Source organism: Typha angustifolia, chromosome 5 (genome assembly GCF_048772165.1).
Source record: "Typha angustifolia cultivar Huaian chromosome 5, ASM4877216v1, whole genome shotgun sequence".
NCBI lineage: Eukaryota > Viridiplantae > Streptophyta > Magnoliopsida > Poales > Typhaceae > Typha > Typha angustifolia.
Genome location: NC_133243.1, coordinates 7,670,788 through 7,692,472, shown reverse-complemented (window position 1 = coordinate 7,692,472; position 21,685 = coordinate 7,670,788). Strand labels below are relative to the sequence as shown.

General features: G+C 38.1%; 3 protein-coding genes and 1 long non-coding RNA gene across 10 annotated transcripts; 2 read left to right on the top strand and 2 right to left on the bottom strand.

The window, feature by feature from the left end:
* The first annotated feature begins 549 nt into the window (after window positions 1-549).
* Window positions 550-9,564, top strand: LOC140760148 (PH, RCC1 and FYVE domains-containing protein 1-like). 2 transcript variants are annotated; one of them, XM_073096982.1, is made up of 9 exons: window positions 550-1,330; window positions 1,961-2,047; window positions 2,274-2,363; window positions 2,786-2,866; window positions 3,057-3,245; window positions 3,331-5,421; window positions 5,753-5,899; window positions 7,364-7,650; window positions 9,069-9,564. In XM_073096982.1, the coding sequence occupies exons 1-9, from the start codon at window positions 1,283-1,285 to the stop codon at window positions 9,196-9,198; spliced, it is 3,150 nt and encodes a 1,049-aa protein (XP_072953083.1). In that variant the 5' UTR covers window positions 550-1,282; the 3' UTR covers window positions 9,199-9,564. The 2 variants fall into 2 exon arrangements, with proteins under 2 accessions (XP_072953083.1, XP_072953082.1); XM_073096981.1 differs by having other exon boundaries at window positions 551-1,330; window positions 9,054-9,564.
* Window positions 9,565-10,366: 802 nt separating this feature from the next.
* On the bottom strand, window positions 10,367-15,098 carry LOC140760066 (uncharacterized). Of its 5 annotated transcripts, XR_012104329.1 has the most exons (11): window positions 14,959-15,098; window positions 13,844-14,220; window positions 12,971-13,677; window positions 12,767-12,849; window positions 11,743-11,751; window positions 11,563-11,651; window positions 11,396-11,469; window positions 11,257-11,307; window positions 11,087-11,163; window positions 10,741-10,995; window positions 10,367-10,671 (listed from the first exon to the last, which is right to left on the bottom strand). XR_012104329.1 is itself a non-coding variant. In XM_073096859.1 (10 exons), exons 3-10 carry the CDS (start codon window positions 13,618-13,620, stop codon window positions 10,865-10,867), a joined length of 1,164 nt encoding a protein of 387 aa, XP_072952960.1. In that variant the 5' UTR covers window positions 13,621-13,677; window positions 13,844-14,220; window positions 14,959-15,098; the 3' UTR covers window positions 10,367-10,864. The 5 variants fall into 5 exon arrangements, 4 of the variants coding, with proteins under 4 accessions (XP_072952960.1, XP_072952962.1, XP_072952961.1 ...); XM_073096859.1 differs by having other exon boundaries at window positions 10,367-10,995; XM_073096861.1 differs by having other exon boundaries at window positions 10,367-10,995; window positions 11,087-11,160.
* A 304-nt stretch (window positions 15,099-15,402) lies between these two features.
* Window positions 15,403-16,344, top strand: LOC140760068 (uncharacterized). 2 transcript variants are annotated; one of them, XR_012104331.1, is made up of 3 exons: window positions 15,403-15,542; window positions 15,813-15,983; window positions 16,100-16,344. It is a non-coding gene; the product is annotated as an uncharacterized lncRNA (long non-coding RNA). The 2 variants fall into 2 exon arrangements; XR_012104330.1 differs by lacking the exon at window positions 16,100-16,344 and having other exon boundaries at window positions 15,813-15,994.
* Window positions 16,345-16,490: 146 nt separating this feature from the next.
* On the bottom strand, window positions 16,491-17,295 carry LOC140760067 (transcription factor ILI4-like). The gene is made up of 2 exons (XM_073096863.1): window positions 16,980-17,295; window positions 16,491-16,851 (listed from the first exon to the last, which is right to left on the bottom strand). Exons 1-2 carry the CDS (start codon window positions 17,079-17,081, stop codon window positions 16,696-16,698), a joined length of 258 nt encoding a protein of 85 aa, XP_072952964.1. The 5' UTR covers window positions 17,082-17,295; the 3' UTR covers window positions 16,491-16,695.
* Window positions 17,296-21,685: the final 4,390 nt, after the last annotated feature.

Sequence of the window (21,685 nt, the reverse complement as noted above, 5' to 3'; positions counted from 1 at the left end):
TTTCTCTTTTAACCATCCTTGCATTGGAAAGGGTTTGTTCTTCCAATAGTCACCACCTTTCCTCCTCTCAGTGTCATTTATCAAACAAAGAAGAGCAATGGCTTGAATAGCTTTCCTGAGTGAGGCTTAATTGGATCTCAACAATATGATAATTATACAGAAGAGTGAATTAATAAGATAACAGGAGGAAAATCTTGGCCTTTTCTTTTAATGAGTTTGATCCGTCTATTAAAAATGTTACATGAGCTCATGAGTTATTTAGATTGTTCGAATTATAATTAATTGGGTTCTCGAGTTATAAGTTGAGGTTATCTGTACGAGGATCTCAACCAAATTATCGTTTATTTATTTTCCACATAATTTAAGTAAATAAATACGATTCATTATCCATTTATACTTTCTCGCTCTCTCTCTCTCTCTCTCTCTCTCTCTCTCTCTCCGTATCATTGTTCTCGTCCGTCCAAATACTACGTTCGTATGCTGACGTGTCACGTATGAGGTGGAGAGCGCGGGAGCTAGAGAGAGAGAGAGAGGGGGGAGGAAGAGAGAGGAGAGAGAAAGTGGCGCACGTTAGCCAACGCGAGAGCCGGGAACACCGTGTCCCTTCGTATTAGTTGTGTCGCTTTCTCCTCCTCCTCCTATTTGTTTGGGGCGCATCTCTCGATCCAACCATCCCCTCCTCGGCGGCGGAAAACCCGGTGTCTCGTTCATAACCACGCCGTCTCTCCCCTGGGCGTCGCGGCGATCGCATTCCCCTCGTCGAGCGGAGCCGGACGGCCCCAGATTCGAACGAAGTGGCCCGGTATTAGGGCACATTCCCCTCGTTCGTGAGCCATCTCTAGTCTTCTCCCTCGGCATTGCCGGTATCTTGGTGGTCCAGGTTTGGATTCTGAGCTATGCTGCGGTATTTGGGAGTTGCGAGAAGGATTAAGAGGTTCTAGGGTTTCGTCGACGCGTTCGAGCTGTTTCGGATCTCTCTGGAGCTGATTCCATGAGAAGAGGACGAAATACGGTGGAGTGTTGCTTGCGTGATCACCTTCTTGTATTTTTTGTCACGAATCCGGAGACGAAGATTTCGAGCCAGAAGCTTTCATCTGTCTATGGTTTTTCTCGTCCTGTGATGGGATAAATGAGTAATCTTGATCCTTGCGCTCTGGAGATTGCTCGCTGTGAGTTCGTTTATGGGGCAGGATCAAATCTTTTCTTGCTGTGGGAACCATTCTTGGTATCTTTCAGATGAGTTTGGCTCTATACACATGCAGTACTTGACTGTGGAACCTGGATGGCAGATCCTTTAAGGAATGGTCCTGTCGAGAGGGATATCGAACAGGTATTATGCAATGATTTGTCACTCTTTATTCTCTGGACTGAGTAGGACCCAGTTCAGGTCACCTACTCACCTGTTATCGTGAGATTATTCTTTTTAAGCACGGACGAATTATATAAGACTAGCAATCTCAAGTCCTATATAATTTCCTACATGCTTCTAAAGATACAGATTAGCATGCAGTTGGCCCATTTTCAGAATGTCTGGTTTCACCTGAAATAGAAGCCAATTCGTGCTTTGGTTTGTCTGTGAAAAAGAATAGCAAAATGAACAAAATAAATTCTTGTTGGTTGTAGGCATCATACAAAATGGTCTAGCCCATGGCTGTTGATGCACTAAGCCACTACTTGCTTTTCTTCACATGTTTTCTATAAGTTTCTGCACATTAAAGTTCTCCCCAACAGTCTTTGTTGAATTATAAGTGACTAATTGAAATGCTGTATATGGATGGTGTGTGTCTATTCTGTTCTTTGGTTTTCTGATGTTTTATCGATGAAGCTATTTGTGCTGCAGCATATTTTTCATCTTTTTATTTCTTGCTTTCGAGATGATAAGGAATGTCAGTGATTTAAAATACCAGAATAAGCCAGTCTTTCCATGTGTATGATATCCACCTCTCTTCTGAATTTCCAGGCAATAACGGCCCTGAAGAAAGGGGCATATCTATTGAAATATGGGCGTAGAGGAAAGCCAAAATTTTGTCCATTTAGGCTTTCAAATGTAAGTCAAAGCTTTATCCTTTTCATGTTTGTAGTCTCTTTCTTGTAATCCTTGTTTATCTTTTTCTTTATTGGCCAAACCCAGATTAATTGGAAGGCTAAATTGATGGTGATAATATCATCTTATTCTGTTGTAAACATAAGTTTATCGAAGTGCAGTACCATATACATATTAGACATCCTTCTTTAGTACCAAATATCTGATGGGTTTCCTGTTTAATTTCTAGGATGAGTCTGTTCTGATTTGGTATTCTGGAAAAGATGAGAAGCAGCTTAAACTTAATCAGGTTTCGAAAATAATACCTGGACAGCGTACCGTAAGTTTATATACTTGTTGTATTTTTTATTCCTTTTGTTTGATGTGAAAAATTCATTTCAACATATGTAATCTTCAGCCATTTTCTAGAGATGTGTTATTGCATCTTTACTTACACAAGGGTGTATAATATTTATTACATATTCAGTTGCTTATTTTCAATTCCTCCTTTTTCTACATTGCCGAATAAATTTGATTCCGCAATCTTCTAATAGTTGTTGTTGACAAAGATTTCTGCCTTTTCATTTTCTTCTTATTCCCTTATGCTAGATGATTTTGTATGTGATTTTGGTACTTAAATATGTAAGATTCTTTGATGAGGTTTTCCAGTTCTTTCAACAATTTCTCTTAGGCCTAGTATTGGAGATCTTAAACTGAACTAGAAAATGGTCTTATGTTTCTATTTTCTTTTTCTCTTGCCAGGTTATATTTCAACGATATCCAAGGCCTGATAAAGAATATCAGTCATTTTCTCTTATATACAGTGACAGGTCATTAGATCTGGTAAGATGTTGTATATGTTCCTTGTCCCTTGCAAACCTTATTATTTAGTGGTCCTGCATGTCTTCTCTTATCTTTTATTTTGGCATTTATCTTGCTGATAAGATATATGTATTCAGAGCATGCTTCAATGCAAGATTAAGACTTTTCTTAATTTTAGAATGCGTAGCCCTTATTAGATAATATGTAACAGATATGCAAAGACAAGGATGAAGCCGAGGTCTGGTTTGTGGGTTTAAAAGCATTGATTTCACGTGGAAATTATCGGAAATGGAGAATAGAACCAAAAGGTGACAGAATATCATCTGATAGTCCAAATGCCCCCACTCAAAAAAGCTGTGCATTGACAACACCTATCTGTGGTAGCGATGTCTTCCATAAGGTTGGAAAACTGTGACATATTTGTAAAATTTCATATTTATCACTTACACCAATTGAGCTGTTAGGAGCTTGCTTTACTTTTATAGGATTCTGGAGATGCGCAGCAAGTCCACAATCAATACGAGAGCCATCCAATTAGTGGATTTGGAAATTTGTTCTCTGATGTGATTCTGTATACTGCACCATCCAAGAATTCATTTAATTCAGATACAGTAAGTAATTCTGTAAACTCATTACCATGTGGAGGTGCTGACAACTCCAATGAACGGAGTTCTGCAGTTGACAATATTAGAGTTAGCTTATCAAGTGCAGTGAGCTCCTCTAGCCATGGATCATTTCATGAAGACTTTGACGCATTAGGTGATGTTTTCATTTGGGGAGAAGGGGTAGGTGATGGCATTCTTGGTGGTGGTTCGCATAGAGTTGGAAATTCATCAGCCTCCAAGATTGATGCATCTTTGCCAAAAGCACTGGACTCAGCAGTTGTATTGGACGTGCACAATATAGCTTGTGGGAGTAGGCATGCAATTTTAGTTACAAAACAAGGGGAGGCATTCAGTTGGGGTGAAGAGAACGGGGGAAGGCTTGGTCACGGAGTTGAGGCTGATGTTTCCCACCCAAAGCTCATTAATGCTTTAAGTGGGATGAATATTGAGACTGTGGCCTGTGGAGAATTTCATACCTGTGCTGTGACTTTGTCTGGGGATCTCTACACGTGGGGTGATGGTGCTCACAATTCTGGCCTTCTTGGGCATGAGAGTGAGACTAGCCACTGGATACCTAAGAAGGTAGATGGCCAGATTGAAGGCTTGCATGTCTCATCGGTTTCTTGTGGCCCTTGGCATACAGCTGTTGTCATGTCATCAGGTCAATTGTTCACATTTGGTGATGGAATATTTGGTGCTTTAGGTCATGGAGATCGTAGAAGCACAAACATACCAAGAGAAGTAGAAGCTCTGAAAGGAATGCGTACTGTGCGAGCAGCTTGTGGTGTTTGGCACACCGCTGCAATTGCAGAGATCATAGACAAATCCCTTGATTCTGGTACTTCATCTGGCAAACTGTTCACTTGGGGAGATGGGGATAAAGGTCGACTTGGACATGGTGATAGAGAACCCAAACTGGTCCCAGCATGTGTAGCATCACTTTCTGAGCCAAGTTTTTCTCAGGTAGCTTGCGGAAATGACATTACAATTGCTTTGTCAACTTCTGGGCATGTATATACAATGGGTAGTACCGTTTTTGGACAGCTTGGTAATCCAGAGGCTGATGGTAAGCTCCCTACCTGTGTTGAAGGAAGGATTTCCAACAGTTTCATTGAAGAAGTAGCTTGTGGTTCTTATCATATTGCAGTTTTGACTTCGAAAACTGAAGTCTATACCTGGGGCAAGGGAGCAAATGGTCGTTTAGGTCATGGTGACAATGATGACCGAAACACTCCTACATTTGTTGAAGCTTTAAAAGATAAGCAAGTAAAGGGCATTGTTTGTGGCTCAAGCTTCACTGCTGTCATTTGTCTCCATAAGTGGGTATCTAGTGCTGATCAATCCATATGTTCTGGTTGTCGACTACCATTGGGTTTTAGAAGAAAGCGTCATAATTGTTATAACTGTGGTTTAGTCTTTTGCAAAGCATGCAGCAGTAGAAAATCTGTGAAAGCGTCATTGGCACCAAATATAAATAAGCCATACCGTGTATGTGATGAATGTTATACAAAACTTAAGAAGGCCATAGGAAATGGAATAGTTCCCCGGCTTCCAAAGCTTCAAAGTGGAAGTATAAATCAAGTGCCAAATGAACAGGCTGAGAAAGATGTTGCAGATCCTAGATTGCAGGCACAGCTCTGTAGACTTTCCTCTGCTGATTCCTCTAAAGGTGAAAACAGACAATCAAGGAAGAATAATGGCCGGATTCCTCCAAGCCTATATCAGTGGGGAAATTCCAATCCATCAAACTCTTCTAACCTTTATGGGTCTTCGAAGAAAATATTTTCAGCTTCCGTTCCAGCCTCAAGAGTAGCTTCTCGGTCAACATCTCCTGTGTCATGTAGGCCAAGCCCACCTCATTCAACAAACAAATCAGCTATAATTGGTCCTACATATCCTGAAGTTTTACTAGATGACTCGAAGCAAACAAATGAGAATCTTGCCCAAGAAGTTGCTACATTACAGTTGCAGGTACCTGTATCATTACTGTGAGGGATCTTGAAAATTTTAGAATGTCATCGTGTGCTCTTTTAAGGCATTTGTTTTTGTTAGACGTATATGATTCTATTTTTTATATCTCTAAACATTATAATCTTCATATCTCTCATGATGCTCTGATGACTAATTAGAAGGTTGGCTATCTCTGCTAAAGTTTTTACAAATGCAAATCAGATTTATGATTTCTTTTCTGTAAATATCCAATCGGCATTAACTTATCAGTCATTTTTGTTGTCACTCTATAGCCATTTTAAGTGAAAAGATAGATCTCTAAGCGTTCCAGTGACTGGGCTATGTTTTATAGGTGGAGCAGCTAACACGCAAATCCGAACTTCTCGAAGAGGAATTAGGTAGAACTTCTGAACAGTTAAGAGAAGCCACAAGCAAGGCAGGTGAAGAAACTGCAAAATGCAAGGCTGCAAAGGAAGTAATCAAGTCTCTTACTGCTCAGGTAAACTTTCCCCAACTTAACATACTTTCTGCATCAAATATGATTTGTTGCCTTAAGCTGTTTTTTTATGTGCACAAATTTCAAGTAATTATTGATCCTCTTTTATATATAACTGCAGAAAGTTCTTGCTTGCAATGCCCTTTTAGCCGTATTAGATTATAAAGTGCATGTTGTTGGATTCATATATGTAAATAAACAGGGTTTACTTTCATTTAGAAATCTGAAGCTCGGAAATTTCAGAACTAAAGTAGCAATATGTTGAGGAAGTAGAAAAAGAATTCAGAAACCTTTCATTGCTGACAAGTTTGAGTAACCAATGTGTATCGAAGGTCAAATAATTAGCTGCAAATTTCTATTCAGATAGTTTTACTCACATTACTGAGGGATTGGAAGATCAGGGTTATCTAGTCCCATGGTTCATATAAACTAATTTGGATGAGTAGGAGGGAGTAAAACCACTATGTTCCTCTTCTCGAGACCTAAGTGGTGACATATCATATGCAGGAGGAGGCATATAATCTCCTGTTGTTATCAATTTATGGATTATGGTTGCAAATATTTATCTGACTTAGTGATATCAAATAAATATTTTTTCTGTCACATCCGAGCAGGTTTATGGCTTTAACCTAAAAGAGCAGAATAGAAGAAAGGCATATACGAGGACAGTAGGTCAAGAGTGTGATAGATAAGTAGGATACTAAGCAAAGAGTAACAAGGGTGGAAAAACAAATCAGAAGAAGAAAGTTCTGTATGAAATCAGATTAAAAGGATGTGGCAGCAACTCAGTTTGTACCTTAAGTTTAATATCTTTGTAAAATCACTTTATTAATCTTTCTGAACAACAGTTCAGGTTGAAGAAAAATATACATTCTGCTATTTGTACGTCATACAAATTAGTTATGTGGTAACTCGATTACCATTTTATAGAGATTTAAATTAATTTTTAATAATATAAAGTGTTGGCTATGTAATCATTATCAACAAGTCATTTTGGCAATTTATTAGTCCATCATAATTATTATATTGCTTATGAACTTGTGCTTGATATTAAAATGGTGTTTGACAAACTAAAATTGCCTATATGGACAAGCATGAGAAATAAAACAATGATTAAAGGGAAGTTGTTTTAAGATTTATGGGCAGAACAGACAGATATTGTCTGATGAACAGTGTGTAAGGTCTCCTTTCCCGTCAAAAGTTTAGATAGTTAAAGAGTTCTACTTCTTGTTATCTTGATGTCATTTTACTTGTCCATTGTTGATTTAATTCCCTAGAAAATGGTAATATATGCAATTAAGCTATTTGGTTCTTTGCATTCAACAATATTAATTCAAACTGTTTTGCTTTTTATCTTTATATGATCATTTGTCAAGACTGCACCAAAATTTCTCATTTGGAATACTTTTCACTGTTAATTTGTGCACTGATAACTATCTTGATGCCAAATTATGTTAAAATTTCCAGCTGAAAGGTATGGCTGAAAGAGTTCCTGAGGGATATACAGTCAGCAACAATTATGGTAGCAACATATCTAGCTCTCTAGGGAATCCCTTCTCTGAGAATCGTACAAGCAACTTGCATGTATCTGAGTTACCTGATCCTAATGGTGACTCAGCGCATCAATTGCCTTTCAATGTGAACAGGACATCAGCAGAGGAGATAGAATGGGTGGAACATGTTGAACCAGGAGTTTACATCACTGTGTCGTCCTTGCCAACAGGTGGTAAATATCTTAAACGAATCCGCTTTAGGTATGGTGGTCATCAATCTTATGTCAGATTACCTTGCTTCACCTTTTTTTTCACTATATACTACGGGATACAACATTGTGACGGCATATACATGAATGCTACTTTGCTATTTATATGACACTTGGTGGGTTCCAGATGCTTTATTGCTCAGAAGAATATATGCATATCAGTTGTTTTACTTTGAAAGTTTAAAACATATATCAGTTGTTTTACTTTGAAAGATTTAAAACATATATCAGTTGTTTTACTTTGAAAGTTTATAACATATATCAGTTATTTTACTTTGAAAGTTTAAACATATATCAGTTGTTTTACTTTGAAAGTTTAAACATATATTAGTTGTTTTACTTTGAAAGTATAAACATATATCAGTTGTTTTACTTTGAAAGTATAAACAATGAGTACTATGATTCTTTTCTATAGCTTATATAAATGTGCTTATGGGATGGATAACATATCAGACATTCAATTGTGTTTCTTATTTCTTAATATTTGCTTGCGGAATAGACGCAAATGGGCGGAGGTGGTCCATTACCTAACAGGGAAAGCTTTTGAATCAAATGGTTATCTAATTTTGTATGAATGCAAATTTTTTAGAGATTAGGAATTCAAACCTTGTCCAGCCCAATTAATCCCTTTCTCTAATTAGCTATTTTGGTGCAATGCAGAGTGGTTGTGCGTCCTCTTTTCTCTCATCTGTCCACATACAGTATATAGGGTTGCACATGATGTGGCATGTAGGAATGATATACATGATTGGTCCATTATCTAATAGCTTAGGGTTTTAATTTCTAATTCTTTGGTTTCTAATAGAGAAGGAAAGCACTATCATCTATCCACGTGCATGTGTAGGGCACACATGCAAAGTGGCATATTAAGGCATGACAAATATTGTTGGTCTATTACAATGTATTAAGGTTTTAGTTGCTAATCTTTAAAGCCTTCTAATAAAGAAGGAAAGCACTAGTTGGATTATCTATAAGATGAATTGTTTGAAGGGACATAAAACTCTATTTCTCCTCTCCTATGATCAGCCTTTTCTCTTTCCGATCTTCTCACCGAAATTCTTTTTTCAAATCAGATACTTGAGGGTTTTTAGTTCTTTTCTTTACAACTTGATGTTCTTTTTTTCTTTTAACATTTAAAGAATTACTTTTCTAGAATGTAACTCATAAGCCTTCATATACATCCGTCAGCCAGTTATGATGTCTTAATAACAATGTTCAATCAAACATAGTTGGTTACTTGGTTTTAACATCGTCTTTAACCTTCGCACTTCCTCTTATGGCAATACCAAGGTAGAAGCTACTTATGATGTCTTCAAGTAGCTCTTTTATTGTCTAGCCAATGGTTGATGCCTTTATAAACTTTGTAATTACTTATTCCACTCAACTTATTTGCAGTCGCAAACGTTTCAGTGAAAAGCAAGCGGAGAATTGGTGGGCGGAAAACAGACTAAGGCTGCAGGAGAAATTCAGTATTCTGATGGGAGAAAATCACACAACTGACTCCACAAGAATTTCTGACAGATTGGATAACGTTGATTGACTTACTGATGTTCACCATATCTGCCTCCACCAGTAAATGTAAATTTCTTCACAACTGGTGGATTCTACATATAACCCCCATTTACTCAAAAGAATATCCTGCTCCACGATGTGAGCCCATTGCTACCATCTTTTTTCTTCTCAACCTCATTAAAGGCTTACAGCTTACAGCTCCTCAGAATGTTGTACCATTTCTTGCATCAAATTAATTTTCCACTAATGATTACGTCATTTCCATACTTTTTTTTTTCCTTTTCTTTCTTGGATAGATGATTGTATTAGGATTGGTGAAAGCCACACTTTACAGGGAAAAAAAATTCATGTCTGTGGTTAACACTGCTAATTTGTATCAATCCTTGCGTTGCTACAGATTCTCTTGTCTTCATTGGTCTCTTTTACTTGTCCATGGGAAATATGCCTGTGCCGCAGCCCGCATAATGTCTCACGGCTTACCGTTTTATGGATGCTAAAATGGATGCAAAACATCATTTTTTAAGGACTTTCTAATTTCTTTCTTTCTCTTCTGCTTCTATTTTAAAAGCTGTCAATTGGCACTGCTCTTACTACCAGCAATTCACTTTAGTAGGTTCGTTTCAGTGCCTTGCTTAGCCGCTTTGAATATTTACTATCCACTTATGAGAAAATAAAAGTTGGAAAAACAAAGTGGTGTATGGAAACCTGCTTATGTTTCAGGAGGGTTTGAAACATGGTAGAGACTTGGGAAAGAGCAGGACGCAACGACGAGACCATCTGTTTTTGTTTCCCTCGTCGGTTGTGGTGAATTACATAGCGAGGCACAAGAAACTAGGCTTCAATCTAAACTTTAAAGGTAAAACTGTTCTTGAAATTTGGAATCGATGTTTATTTTATCTCATTTGTCTTGAAGAAGACCAAACAAAAAGAAACAAAAAGGTTGTACAGATCGGACGAGACAAATCTTAGAAATTTATTCCAACAACTGCTTATATGGGAACAGTGTCTGCAGAAAAGCCAAAAAGCAAATACGTCCAAATCCAATCATCGCGATTCACAACACCTAAGAGTTGTTTGAGGCAGCTGGAGATGATAACAAATCTAAGAGTATAAACAAAATATCCAACCGTGTCTGAGTGACTAATTTTAAACATCACAGTGAAAGCATATAGACGAGCATCATGCTATTACACAAGGATCAGAATAGTTGGCTGCACTAAGATTTAGCTGGAAATATTTTAATTAACAACAAAGATGATCAAAATTGACATCAACCGTAGCCGAAATTGTCCATCATGAGAAAGCACAGTTCAGTTGAGTTCATATGCAAGGCAACAACAAGCTGCAGGTGTTGTTTTATCTACTGGCCTTTCGTTTTGGCTATCTAAATTCATCGTGTAGATGTTTACAAATGGGCAGTTCCAGTTGGAGCCCTCTATCTGTTCCGAATCCTCTGTTAGTCAGCAGTAATCTCGTCCCTAAACTATGACAACCTGTAGGGCTGAAATGGAAAAGAAATAAAAAAAAAAATCACAACATGCAGCGGAAATAGAGGTTGATTGCCACTGACTCTTTGTCTCATCTGCACAAAGCTCGGACAAGCCCAAAACATTCCACCATCTTCAAAGCATTCTAACACCAAAGATAAGTTTCTTTAGTTCCAGATTCCATGAAAAGCTGCTCTAGAGATGGTTTTATCCTGCTTCTTCTATTGGTTTGGTTGCTTTATCGATATAGTTGCTGATGTCAAAGTTAGTCACAGCATTTTGGCCGCGCAGCTCAATAGCAGCAATGTCGTATGCCTCTGCTGCTTCTTCCTCTGTCTCTGGTGGGTGACGAGCATTTCACAAATATGAAGCAAGATTATTGCTATTTCAATTATGTGGAAGAACAGCATTGAAGAAATATTAACTTACTGAATGTTCCAAGGTAGATATCCCTCGTCCCAGCAACCCGACCTATACGAGCTTGCCACCTCCCATCTTTCTGCCTTCTATCATGAAGACAGTTTTAGTTGAGGTCTAATGATTGCTGCAGAGTAAAGAAAATAGTGTAGTATGTAACAAATGAGACAGGAATATATTACCTTGTAACTCCTCTATACATAGAAGCCCCTCTTGAGAAGCAACTACTCCTCCTGCCAGCGAAGATAAAATAAAACAATCATAGTCAATAGATGTTTGGATTGTCACCAAAACATATCAATCTTACCTCTGTTATATTACCTTCTCAGATATGTAACACATTCTTCTCGAGTCATGTCTTTCACATCCTTCAATTCCTTTTCATATTCTGAAACCTATAAAGTCCCCAAGTTAAAATAACAAGTATACCCTACTTCAAAGATGATTGATTACGAATAGGGTAAGTAAGCAAATAACAGTGATCTCACAGGAAAATTCAATTTGGTGCTGGTACCCCAGTATTTAAGAGCTGCAAGATCATAGGCCTTTGCAGCTTTTTCCTCTGTATCATAACTTCCTGAAAAGTCCCAATTAATCATGTAAAAGTTGAGTTGGAGTACCTTCCAAACTCAGATTTTGATCGAAACAACTCATGAGATGGCTCTTACCTAAATAAACTGAAGCACCGCCATTGGAAAGCACCAGTGTAAAAAGAACCATTAGTGGCAACACAGAGAAATTGATAGAGAACTAGAAATTTTTTTTAAAAAAAAACAATTTAACTATAATAGCCATAAGATGCATAGTTATGCCCTGTAGCAAAAGATCAATGATTAAAAAGTACCTTGACAAAATGATCAACTTACATTCTCAAAGTAGCAAAAGCAAAAACATGATGTACTTCTACTGGTCAATCTAGCTTTCACAATGCATTTCTCACTTGGGTAGATTAAATGTAAGACTTACTATTGGGAAGTCAATGTAAAGAAAAAGGTAATTAATGCTTCTGCTGTCCATTAGCTTAAGGCTGTGTAGTAGTAGTCTTCAACCGTGGCTGAGCAGTACTTCAAAATAAATCAGAAATCTACTTTAGGTAGAAATTACATAATTCACAAAAGATATCCATTAAAAATTTGCAAAGTTTCTCCTTGGCCATATAAAGGACCAGTTAATTAAACAATCCTAATCAGTTGAAATGTTTTCTTATACCAACAGACTACTAATTAATTTAGACCATCATATTTCAAACAAAATATAATTTTTTTAGTTAAACTCAATTAAGATCAAAAATTTATATTTAAACTCGAATAAGCAATTAATAACTCTAATATGTTAAACACCTAAGTCCTTTATGATTCCTCAAATTTCCAACCAAATGCTCATAGACTAACTCTCGACTAAAATAACCTGGAACTAACATCAAAGATGGAAAATCAAAACATAGGATAAAAAATCTACCACTGAACATCGACATTATGGAGAAGAGTTTGACTTGGTATAGAGATGCATATAGTGATGGAAAGAATCAAGAGATGTATAATGAAGATTGCAAGAAAGCCTAATATTAAACCATATTTGTTCAAAAATTGTCGAGATGATTGCTTCTTAGTTTATTAACAATTCCCATCATAACAAAAAGGAAAAATGTAGATGTTTATTAATTGACAAAACAATATAAAGAGACATGCTTACCTTGCTTCCCCTTACGTCTCCGTCCTTCTACTCTACAAGAGTTGTCCCACAAATGGGCTTCAAATTTTCCACTCCATCTATGCCTGTATATTTCACAATATTACAACTTTACTATCCATGTATTCTCTTCAATTGTCACATGATGGTTAAACAGAAACAACCAAAAATAGCAAAATAGAAGATAAGCTTTCCATCCGCACGCACCTAGTAACCCCATGATAGTTTGATGATCGGGGGATGGGTGACCTTACTGCGCTGGTCTTAGCAAGAACATCAATAACCTTCTTGTCTGAATTATTCTGGAAAGTCGCAACTGTAACGAGAGGACCACAAGGTGCCTCCAAGGGATCATCTCTCTTGATGATAGCACCAGTATTAACATGCTCTTCATTGTTGGCAACATCCAAGGAGTTATCTTTCTCAGAAACAACAACACCATCATTGTGCTGCCCTGCATTCTCGGAAACCTTCATGGAATCATCGGAATCATTGCACTCTTCATTCTCACATACCTCCACAGCATCATCCTTCTTAACAGTGGCAGCACTATCACTGTCTTCATTCCCGACACCATCACCATCAATGTGCTCTTTACCATTAGTATGTGCTTCACTCTCATCTACATCTTTGGAATCACCTTCATTCGCAAAATCTGTGTGATTTTGCTCCAACGTATCATCTTTATTCTCTGTAGTAGTGCCTGGTAACGAATTAAGGTTCAAAGAATTGGCTCTCTCCATATTGTTATCAACCCTATCATATTCTGATATAAGATCCAAAGAAGAACGAATCTGGCACTCAGGGCGCTTCTCCTCCTCGTTTAATGTATTGGGCTCGTCATCTAAATCCCCCATTTATCCAACTTTTCACTAGTATAAATTCCTAAATTTCAGAAATTATTCATCGATTATCTGCCAATAAGCACGAAATACATAAATCATCCTACGAATTATACTACAAATGACACAAAGTGTACGGAAACCTCTCTAAACACGACTGTAGGATTCCAGCTACCAAACCCAAAACAAGTAGAAAAAGGAAACGACGAAATCTAATTAAACCAAAGAGAAAGCGTACCTATGACGGAGAAGGGATCGCTAAGTCCGCACCAAATCGATGAAGAAATCCACTGGATTGAAGAAGCGGAGCGAAAGCTTGAAACCTAAAATGGATTAGCAATGGGGAAGAGAACCAAATCTTGATCACAATCCCGTGCATCCACGAGCAACGATCGATGCGAGATCGAGCGTTGGATTCATGAAGAAAAGAATAAGCGAAAATAAAAGAGAAATTAATCGAAGGTATTAATACGGGAGATAACAGAGAGGAGCTTTGAGCTTTCCCTTTATTTGATCTCGGTGTTGTTAATATTAGTCTTGATGGCCTCGTGATGCGTGCCAGGTTGTAAAAGCTCCAGGTCAGAAATAAAGACGAATCAACTCATATAAACTTATCTGCGAGAATAGAGATCTGCCGTTAGGTTTTGATCCGACGGACGTATACGACGAAGCATAGAAGATTATTTTATGCGGAGATCCGGCTCGACGGTGGAACGAGGAAACGGACGCTCTTTGCGCAGATCTCTAGGGGGAGCCTCGAGATTCACGTCTGCGACTTTGGACTCTTGGAACGTGGACGGTGTAAAGGGCGGGGAATTTGATGTGGGCGGCTCTGATCATTGATAATCCTTTTGGAGATATAAAAAGCCTAAATTTATATTCCTGAGTAAAAATAAAGTGTACCCACCCACGAGGTCACGGATTCGAACATTTATATAAGTAAAAATCCTTTTTTTTTTCTTTTTCTCTTTTTTGAAAGAACTTGAAATGAATTATAAAATAAAAATTTATAAGCTTATAATGAGCTTAAAAAGTTTTGGAGGGCCAATTTAGTCAAAAGCTTTAGAATTATTCGGTGAATAATGCACATAATAACTCCCCATAAAAACGATTATAACCCTATTGCACTATGTCTCCTCTGAAATAAATGTTTGTAACGTAGCATCAATTGCTGACTAGTCTCGAGAAATGTCTTCTTGAACAGGTGTGCTATGACGTGTCGAGTTACCCTTTCTCTCTCTCTCTTTTTGTATTGCTGATTTACTATTCAGGTTGAAGATGAAAACGAGAACGGTGAGTACGAAACGCAAACTTATAAGGACTTATGATAACAATGACGTGGCAATAACTCACCACCTACGCAGTGAACCCGGCGACATCTGATTTGGCCACGTGGAAAAGGAAATCCGTAACGCCAACGCCTCCTTAACGACCTCCCGCACCCACCGCTCCCAAAAACCGTCCACCTCTCTACCATCCGATCCACCGTCCACGTCGCTTCCAAGGCACCACTCGCTTCCCAGTGATCGTATCGTCTATTTACACGTGTCTCCCCATGCGCCGAACTTTATAAGGGGAACTGAGCGGCTCCGTTACTACGCTCCCTCCTCCGTATCGAAGGATCGGATCGCTCGCTCCCCCGCCTGCTCAGAGCCATGGCGGCGATCTCGAAGGAGGAAGGGAGGGAGGTCAGGGGTTCGGAGAAGGCGGAAGAGGTGAAGTGCGGGCCGCCGGTCCACAGCCAGGTGCTAAGGATTCGGAAGGAGGAGACGCGGATAGGCGAGGAGATTGCCGAGGGGGTGAGCTCGAGGCAGCCGGATTGGGATCGTCTCCGTCTCGGTCTCGGATCGCTCTCCTGTTCGCGATCAGCGCTTCGATCGTCGCCGCTCGGCAATAGGTCTGCGATCGGATCGTCGTCCCGATGAAGGAATAGCAGAGTAGGTGACATTCAATTAATTATTCTCTCCTTTTCTTTTCCCCCCCACTATTATTTCGTTATCTTTTGGATTCATTGATGAGATCTGGATTTCGATTTGATCGCACCTCGTTTTCGAGTCTTTACGCTGTGATCTCTGCATGATTCCTTCTAGAAACTAGAAAGCATCGTATCGTATCGTGTCGTCCCGATCAGTGGGAATTTACATTTATGACCTCACATGCTTTTATGATCGAACCTAACCCGACATATCTCTGCGATTTCCGTGCAGGTCTCGCGCGCAAAGAATGAAAAAGTCTGCAGCCTTTTTCTCATCAGGCGCTCTTTCTTCCCTCTCTTTTCCCCTTTGTACCCTTATCTGTTTATATACAGGATTAGCCTTTTTGTTGCGGTATAGCCTTTATATAGTTCTAGGGGCACACATGTCAAGACCAATTTCGAGGTTTTCTATTTTTTCCTTGGTCTTCTTTTTTTTTTTTCCTTTCCTCAAGGGTTTTCTTCGTAACCGTCGGTTGAACTTACTCGAGTGGGACTCTGATTAAAAGTGGACACGTGTAGGGACCGTAAACGCAATTTGTGTCCGTGAAAGGACCAGCCGTTGGATCAGTGGGCCCCAGCACGCTGGCCTGTCGTGATCACTGCGGCTACTTTTCCCGTCCTGCTTCCGCTGTGCCGCGGGACAACGCGATCCCGGAAGCCTATTGGCCGGAGTATTATCGCTTAAAAAGCGGCTCCTGACTCCTGCGGGAGCAGCAGAACGTAGGAACGCACGAGAAGGCAAAGGCGGGCGGTGGTGGACCGCGAGGACCAGGCAAGAGAATAAAATAATAATAATAATAACAATAATAATAAATAGTTATTGGCAGTTATTTTTTTTTTTCCTCTGAACAACCCCTTTCATATGCGTATGGATTAAAGAAAGGATAGTAGAAAACCATAGTAGATGATTTAATTTATAATATAATATGTAACTGGGAACCAAGTAAAAGATGGATTAATACATGATATTTTCTAGCAGTGGTTGGTCGGTTGTCTTAGAGTAAACAACTCAAGCCAGAGACCACAAAGAAACAAGATGTACAAAGATCGAGAGAGAGAGAGTCCTAATACTAATGCGAAGTAGTTCTTTTTAAGTCCTAATAATAAAAGCTTATTTAGGACTGGAGCAGGCTACGGATGATCTCGGCCTGGGCGCTGTCGTTGTCCATGCCGGCCATTAGATCTGAGAGGCGGTCGCTGAGGTCGTCGACCTCGCGGTGGAGGCTCTTGATGTAGCTGCACGTCTCCTTGAGCAGCTTCGTCGCTGAAGCCTGTAACAATGCTACATCATATCAAAACTTCACAATGCAAGTTATCACTAAAATGTAGCAATTTATGTTTATATTTATATTTCTTTTTTCCTTTTGGATTGGATACAAGTGTGTTGTTAGATTCTAACCCTGTTGTTGCCTCTGCGCCTGGCTTCCGGAAGAAGCGACTGCAGCTTGGAGACGAGCTCATTGATCTCCTCTTCACTGATCCTCGACCTTCTGCTAGACATCTTTATTCGACTCTAGCTCTGGGGATGGGTTTGAAGACGAGGAAAGAAAGGGAAGGGAAGGGAAGGGAAGGGAAGGAAAGGAAAGGAAAGGGAAATTAAAAATAAAAAATAAAGCGAGTTGTAGGTGAGAGAGACAGAAAGGGAGAGGAAGTGGGGGGCTTTATAGCGAGAGAAGGATTAGCAGGGAGGTAGAAAGTCTGAGAAAGGTAAGCTAGCTAAGATAGCTGCCTAGCCAGAGAGAAATAGAGAGAGAAAGAAAGAGTAGGTCCTACATGTCCCCCTTACTTTCTTACCATGGGCCCACTCGAGGCCCAATTGACGCAGCCCATGGACTCTATGTGCTCACCACACCCCCTAGGCTCCCTCCTCCTGCCACGTGTCCTTTCATATTTACAGCCTCTTTATTTATCCACCAGAGAAAGCCTTTTAACTGCTTCAAAAGCCTCTCTGCTATTAAAAGCATTTTACAGCAGACCCCAAAGATGCCTTGTCCCCCTTGTGTCTGAGAAACCCACCACCTCCGGTCGTCCTGAGCCTTGTCTTGTCATCTGGCGACCTCTCAACTAGCCAGCATAATCTCGACACACCACCATTGTTTTTTAATATCCCCAACAAAATATATTTACATATATAAGGTTTAATAAGATTATCATTTTTTTTTAAGAAAAAAAACATTATTTATATTTATTTACTTATCTCCTTTTAATTGGAGAGATTTAGTTGGAGAGCTCATTATTATCACAATCATTACAATAACAAGCTCGAGATTTGGCCGCATACCCGAAATTTACGCCCACCCTCACGAAAGCTCCCCAGTCTTGCCACGTGCTGGACCGGGACGGCCGTCCTACGTGGAGTCCGCCACGTGTCATCCCGGGAGAGCACGTCCACGTGACGGGGGCATGGACCATGGGCCCCTATCCCATGGGCCCGAGGCCCATATTTATGGCTGGCATGTGAGGCGGGTCTCTCGGGTTGGTACTAGTTAGCAAGCAGATCTATCTGTGTCTCCACGGGAGATGCTAACAGTTATTATCTAACATGACGAAGATAAAAATATATAGTAATTAAGTTTTAGTCCTAGAAAAACCAACGGTGTCGGAGGAATAAACCGACTCGATGGGGTGCTTAACATGTGATGAATTCTACTTGCTGTTCCAATTGGAATTGGAACAGTGGATTTGAGGGAGGTTGCCTTTTGTGGTGGGCATCACATCCCATGTGACATAGCGAGACATGACAGAGCACTGGATGTGGAGAGATGGGTGATGGTCTTACGACCTCCACATGCATGCATGTTGAGACTTTTTGACCAAAACTAGACGCATTATATTATATATATTCGAAATAGATCGATATTAAAACACTGATTAATTAGGCATATTTTTACCTTAACCATTAAAAGTCTAAGTTAATGAGCTTTATATATATATATATATATATATATAACACTGATTAATTTAATATTTTAGGACTAGACAAACCTAGAAAATAAAATGTTGATCGTGTCCGTATTTTTATTAGGACTAAAGTGAAATATATTTTATTTAGTAATAAATTTAAGGGATAATTTATTTTAGTAAAAAAAAAATAGAAAAGGCTAGTTTGGTCAAAAACTCTTATGTTGACTCCATCTCTCTTCTATATATATATAGAGTGAAAGTTTCTGGAGGAACACTTGTTAAATAAAATAAAGTAAAATAATATATTACTTACTCTTTTTGTAGTTTGGCAAAAAGTTAAAAGCGGCACACTTAATCCTCCTACAATTGTGCATATTTGTAAATTTTAATATTACAAGAATAAAATATATTTTTAGATCTATTATTTCTACGAGTTTTTTTTTTAATTTAAAGGCTATAAATATATCTCAAAGATTAAAAAAATAAATATAAATAGAGGGCAAATATATATCAAAAAAAAACTATTATACGTAAGTTAGATAATTTTGAAAAGGCAGAGAGGAACTCAATTTTGAATTCACTTCGTCCATTTTTATCCTGCTTTTCATCAACTAAATACCGACTGATCTCTATCTAACTCTAATTTTGGGAACAGTATAACTAAATATGGACACACATATAGAATCAAGCTTCGAATATATATATATATATATTACAGCCTGATTCATATGCCTCACGCCTAATGGGTTGAGCTCCAAATTTAAGTACTACTAAGATGTCACAAATGGGAGGTTGGGGAAATATCAAATTAGCAAGTGGGTCCAAAAAGAGGGGGCTATTTGCAAAAGGTGATATTTGTGGGGTTGTGTTTATAGATAATTGTTAATTTGTGAGGGGGTGAATCGGAAAAGTGAAGGTAGTGAGAAATTTACTGCAATTTGATGAACTAGTGGCTTGCTAGGTACCTCTCTCTCTCTCTCTCTCTCTCTCTCTGAGAGAATTAATGAGCCAAAGATGATACTTCATTAGGGTTTTTTTTATAAGACTATTTGATTTAAATGATAATCGTAGTCGTTTTAAAAATACGTACTAAAAATATTCTATTATTAGATCTGTTAGTTAAACTTAACTAAATTTCTAATTAAATTAATTATATTAAAAAATTATGAAAGTAACTTCAATTAAATCATACTAAGCACATTTAGTCATTTTAGAAATAGAACATCTTTCAAATATAATACTCAATTTGAGCTAATAAAAATATAAGGTGTCAAACAAAATTATGTGCAAATTTTCTATCATATATATTAGAATATTCTACTCAATAGATTTATTTACGAGAACACAGGAAATGAAATATAACACTATTTTTTTAGTAGATATATTTAGGATTAATTTATTTTTTCTTCCACCAAGCATTCAATTATTTGGTCTTTAAGCCTACTCTAATCTAGAGTTACTTTATTTATTTTAGATTTGTTCAAAGTAATTTACTTTATGAGAAAAAAATATATATACTCTTACCCTCCTATCTTTATCCCATTTTCTCACTATGATTAAGATGAAAACAATCTTAGACCGAGGAGAAGCCACCGTTTGCTCATTAATATTCTGAGTGCATTGACTTATTTCATATATTTGAACTAATTCTTGTAATAAACTTAAATCATAATCGACCCACGTTATAAGCTGATAGACCTCGACCACCGAGAAAAACTAATTGATAGTAAAAAAATCATATCTCAATATGTCAGTATATCTTACAAAGTTAAAAGAGATATAAATAATTTTTGCTTCATAAAAAACAAGAAGAAGTTGGATGGATTCCATTGCATCCGTATAGTTTGGTAACATTAACCAAAGTTATTGTCCTCTTCTCAGGGGGGAGAGGGGAGATATACAAAATTATTGCCGTAGTGAACCCAGTAGTTAAGGCGAGTACTCTTCTATAATTTATGGAGAGGTCCACAAAAGGAGTACTATTTTATTAAGTGGATAGCTTAGTACAATTATTTGAGAAATAATAATAATAATAAGCATCCTATAGTTTTGAGGTTTGACTTCTCGATGAAGGAAATGAGAGGATTTTTACTTGGAGTCAACGCTACTATGTCCAAATGGCCATATAAAATACTATCATATAAAATAGATTCGAGAATCGTACTAGATGTCTTTATTTAAGGTGGTGAAAAACTTTATCTCGTGACGTGCGTTAGAAACAATACACTAACAGTAACGTGAAAGAGATATGCAGCCAACCATCTTATATATAATTCTTAATTATTCTTGTTTTTATTATTATTATTTTTGTTCAAGTTGTTGGATTCCATCTAATGCAATATGAATCCAAGAATCCATGTGATGTTCTAAATATCACCATGATTCATAACTCTTTCTCTCTCTCTCTGTGTGTGTGTACTTCTCAAATGAATCAAAAAATAGTCTAAAATACACTACTAAAAGTTACCACAACTCTAGTTACTTTGCTTATATATGTATGTATAGTTATAGTTGAAGTTGTATCAAACTGTATAAGAATTAATGGACAGATCTGAGCACTATTGGATGAGGTCAGATCCACAACCACCAGATAAATATATGGCAGTGTGGTTGACCAATCTGTGAACACTAATAAAAATCTATGCATTTGGACCACTGCAAGATCCAGTGGTCCTCAACCTCTGCTAAATTTAATTGCATTGGCAAATTTGATTTGATCCTAAGACATGAAGAGCATCAGTTTTTTAGTTGTCTCTCCCCTCTGGCCGTTGAACTTGGATGCTGCCTTAAAGCCTGTTCTTCCCTTGTCTGTCTGGACTCATCTGAATTCACTTGCAGTAATAACAACAGCAACAACAGTAGCAGCAAAGGAGGCCACAAACATGGCATAAGAGATAAGAGTGTTACTTGAGGACCAGAATGGTCATGGAGATGTGGCTTTAAACTGTTAGTACGATTACCAACAATTGAGCACACTCAACTGTAGATATGTGTATCTTGGTTTGGATCTGAAAGCTGCTCTCTGTGCAGTTCTGGAACAAATAGAGGTTATGAAAAGTTATCTCCAATAGTCTTTAAGATAAGGATTAGAGTCACAATGAGAGGCTATAAGTTTATGAAACACATGTAGATTTAGGGTTCTTGTGCAATGGATTTTGTAATGCATTAGTCCATAAAAATTCATGCAACTTGGTCTCCTAG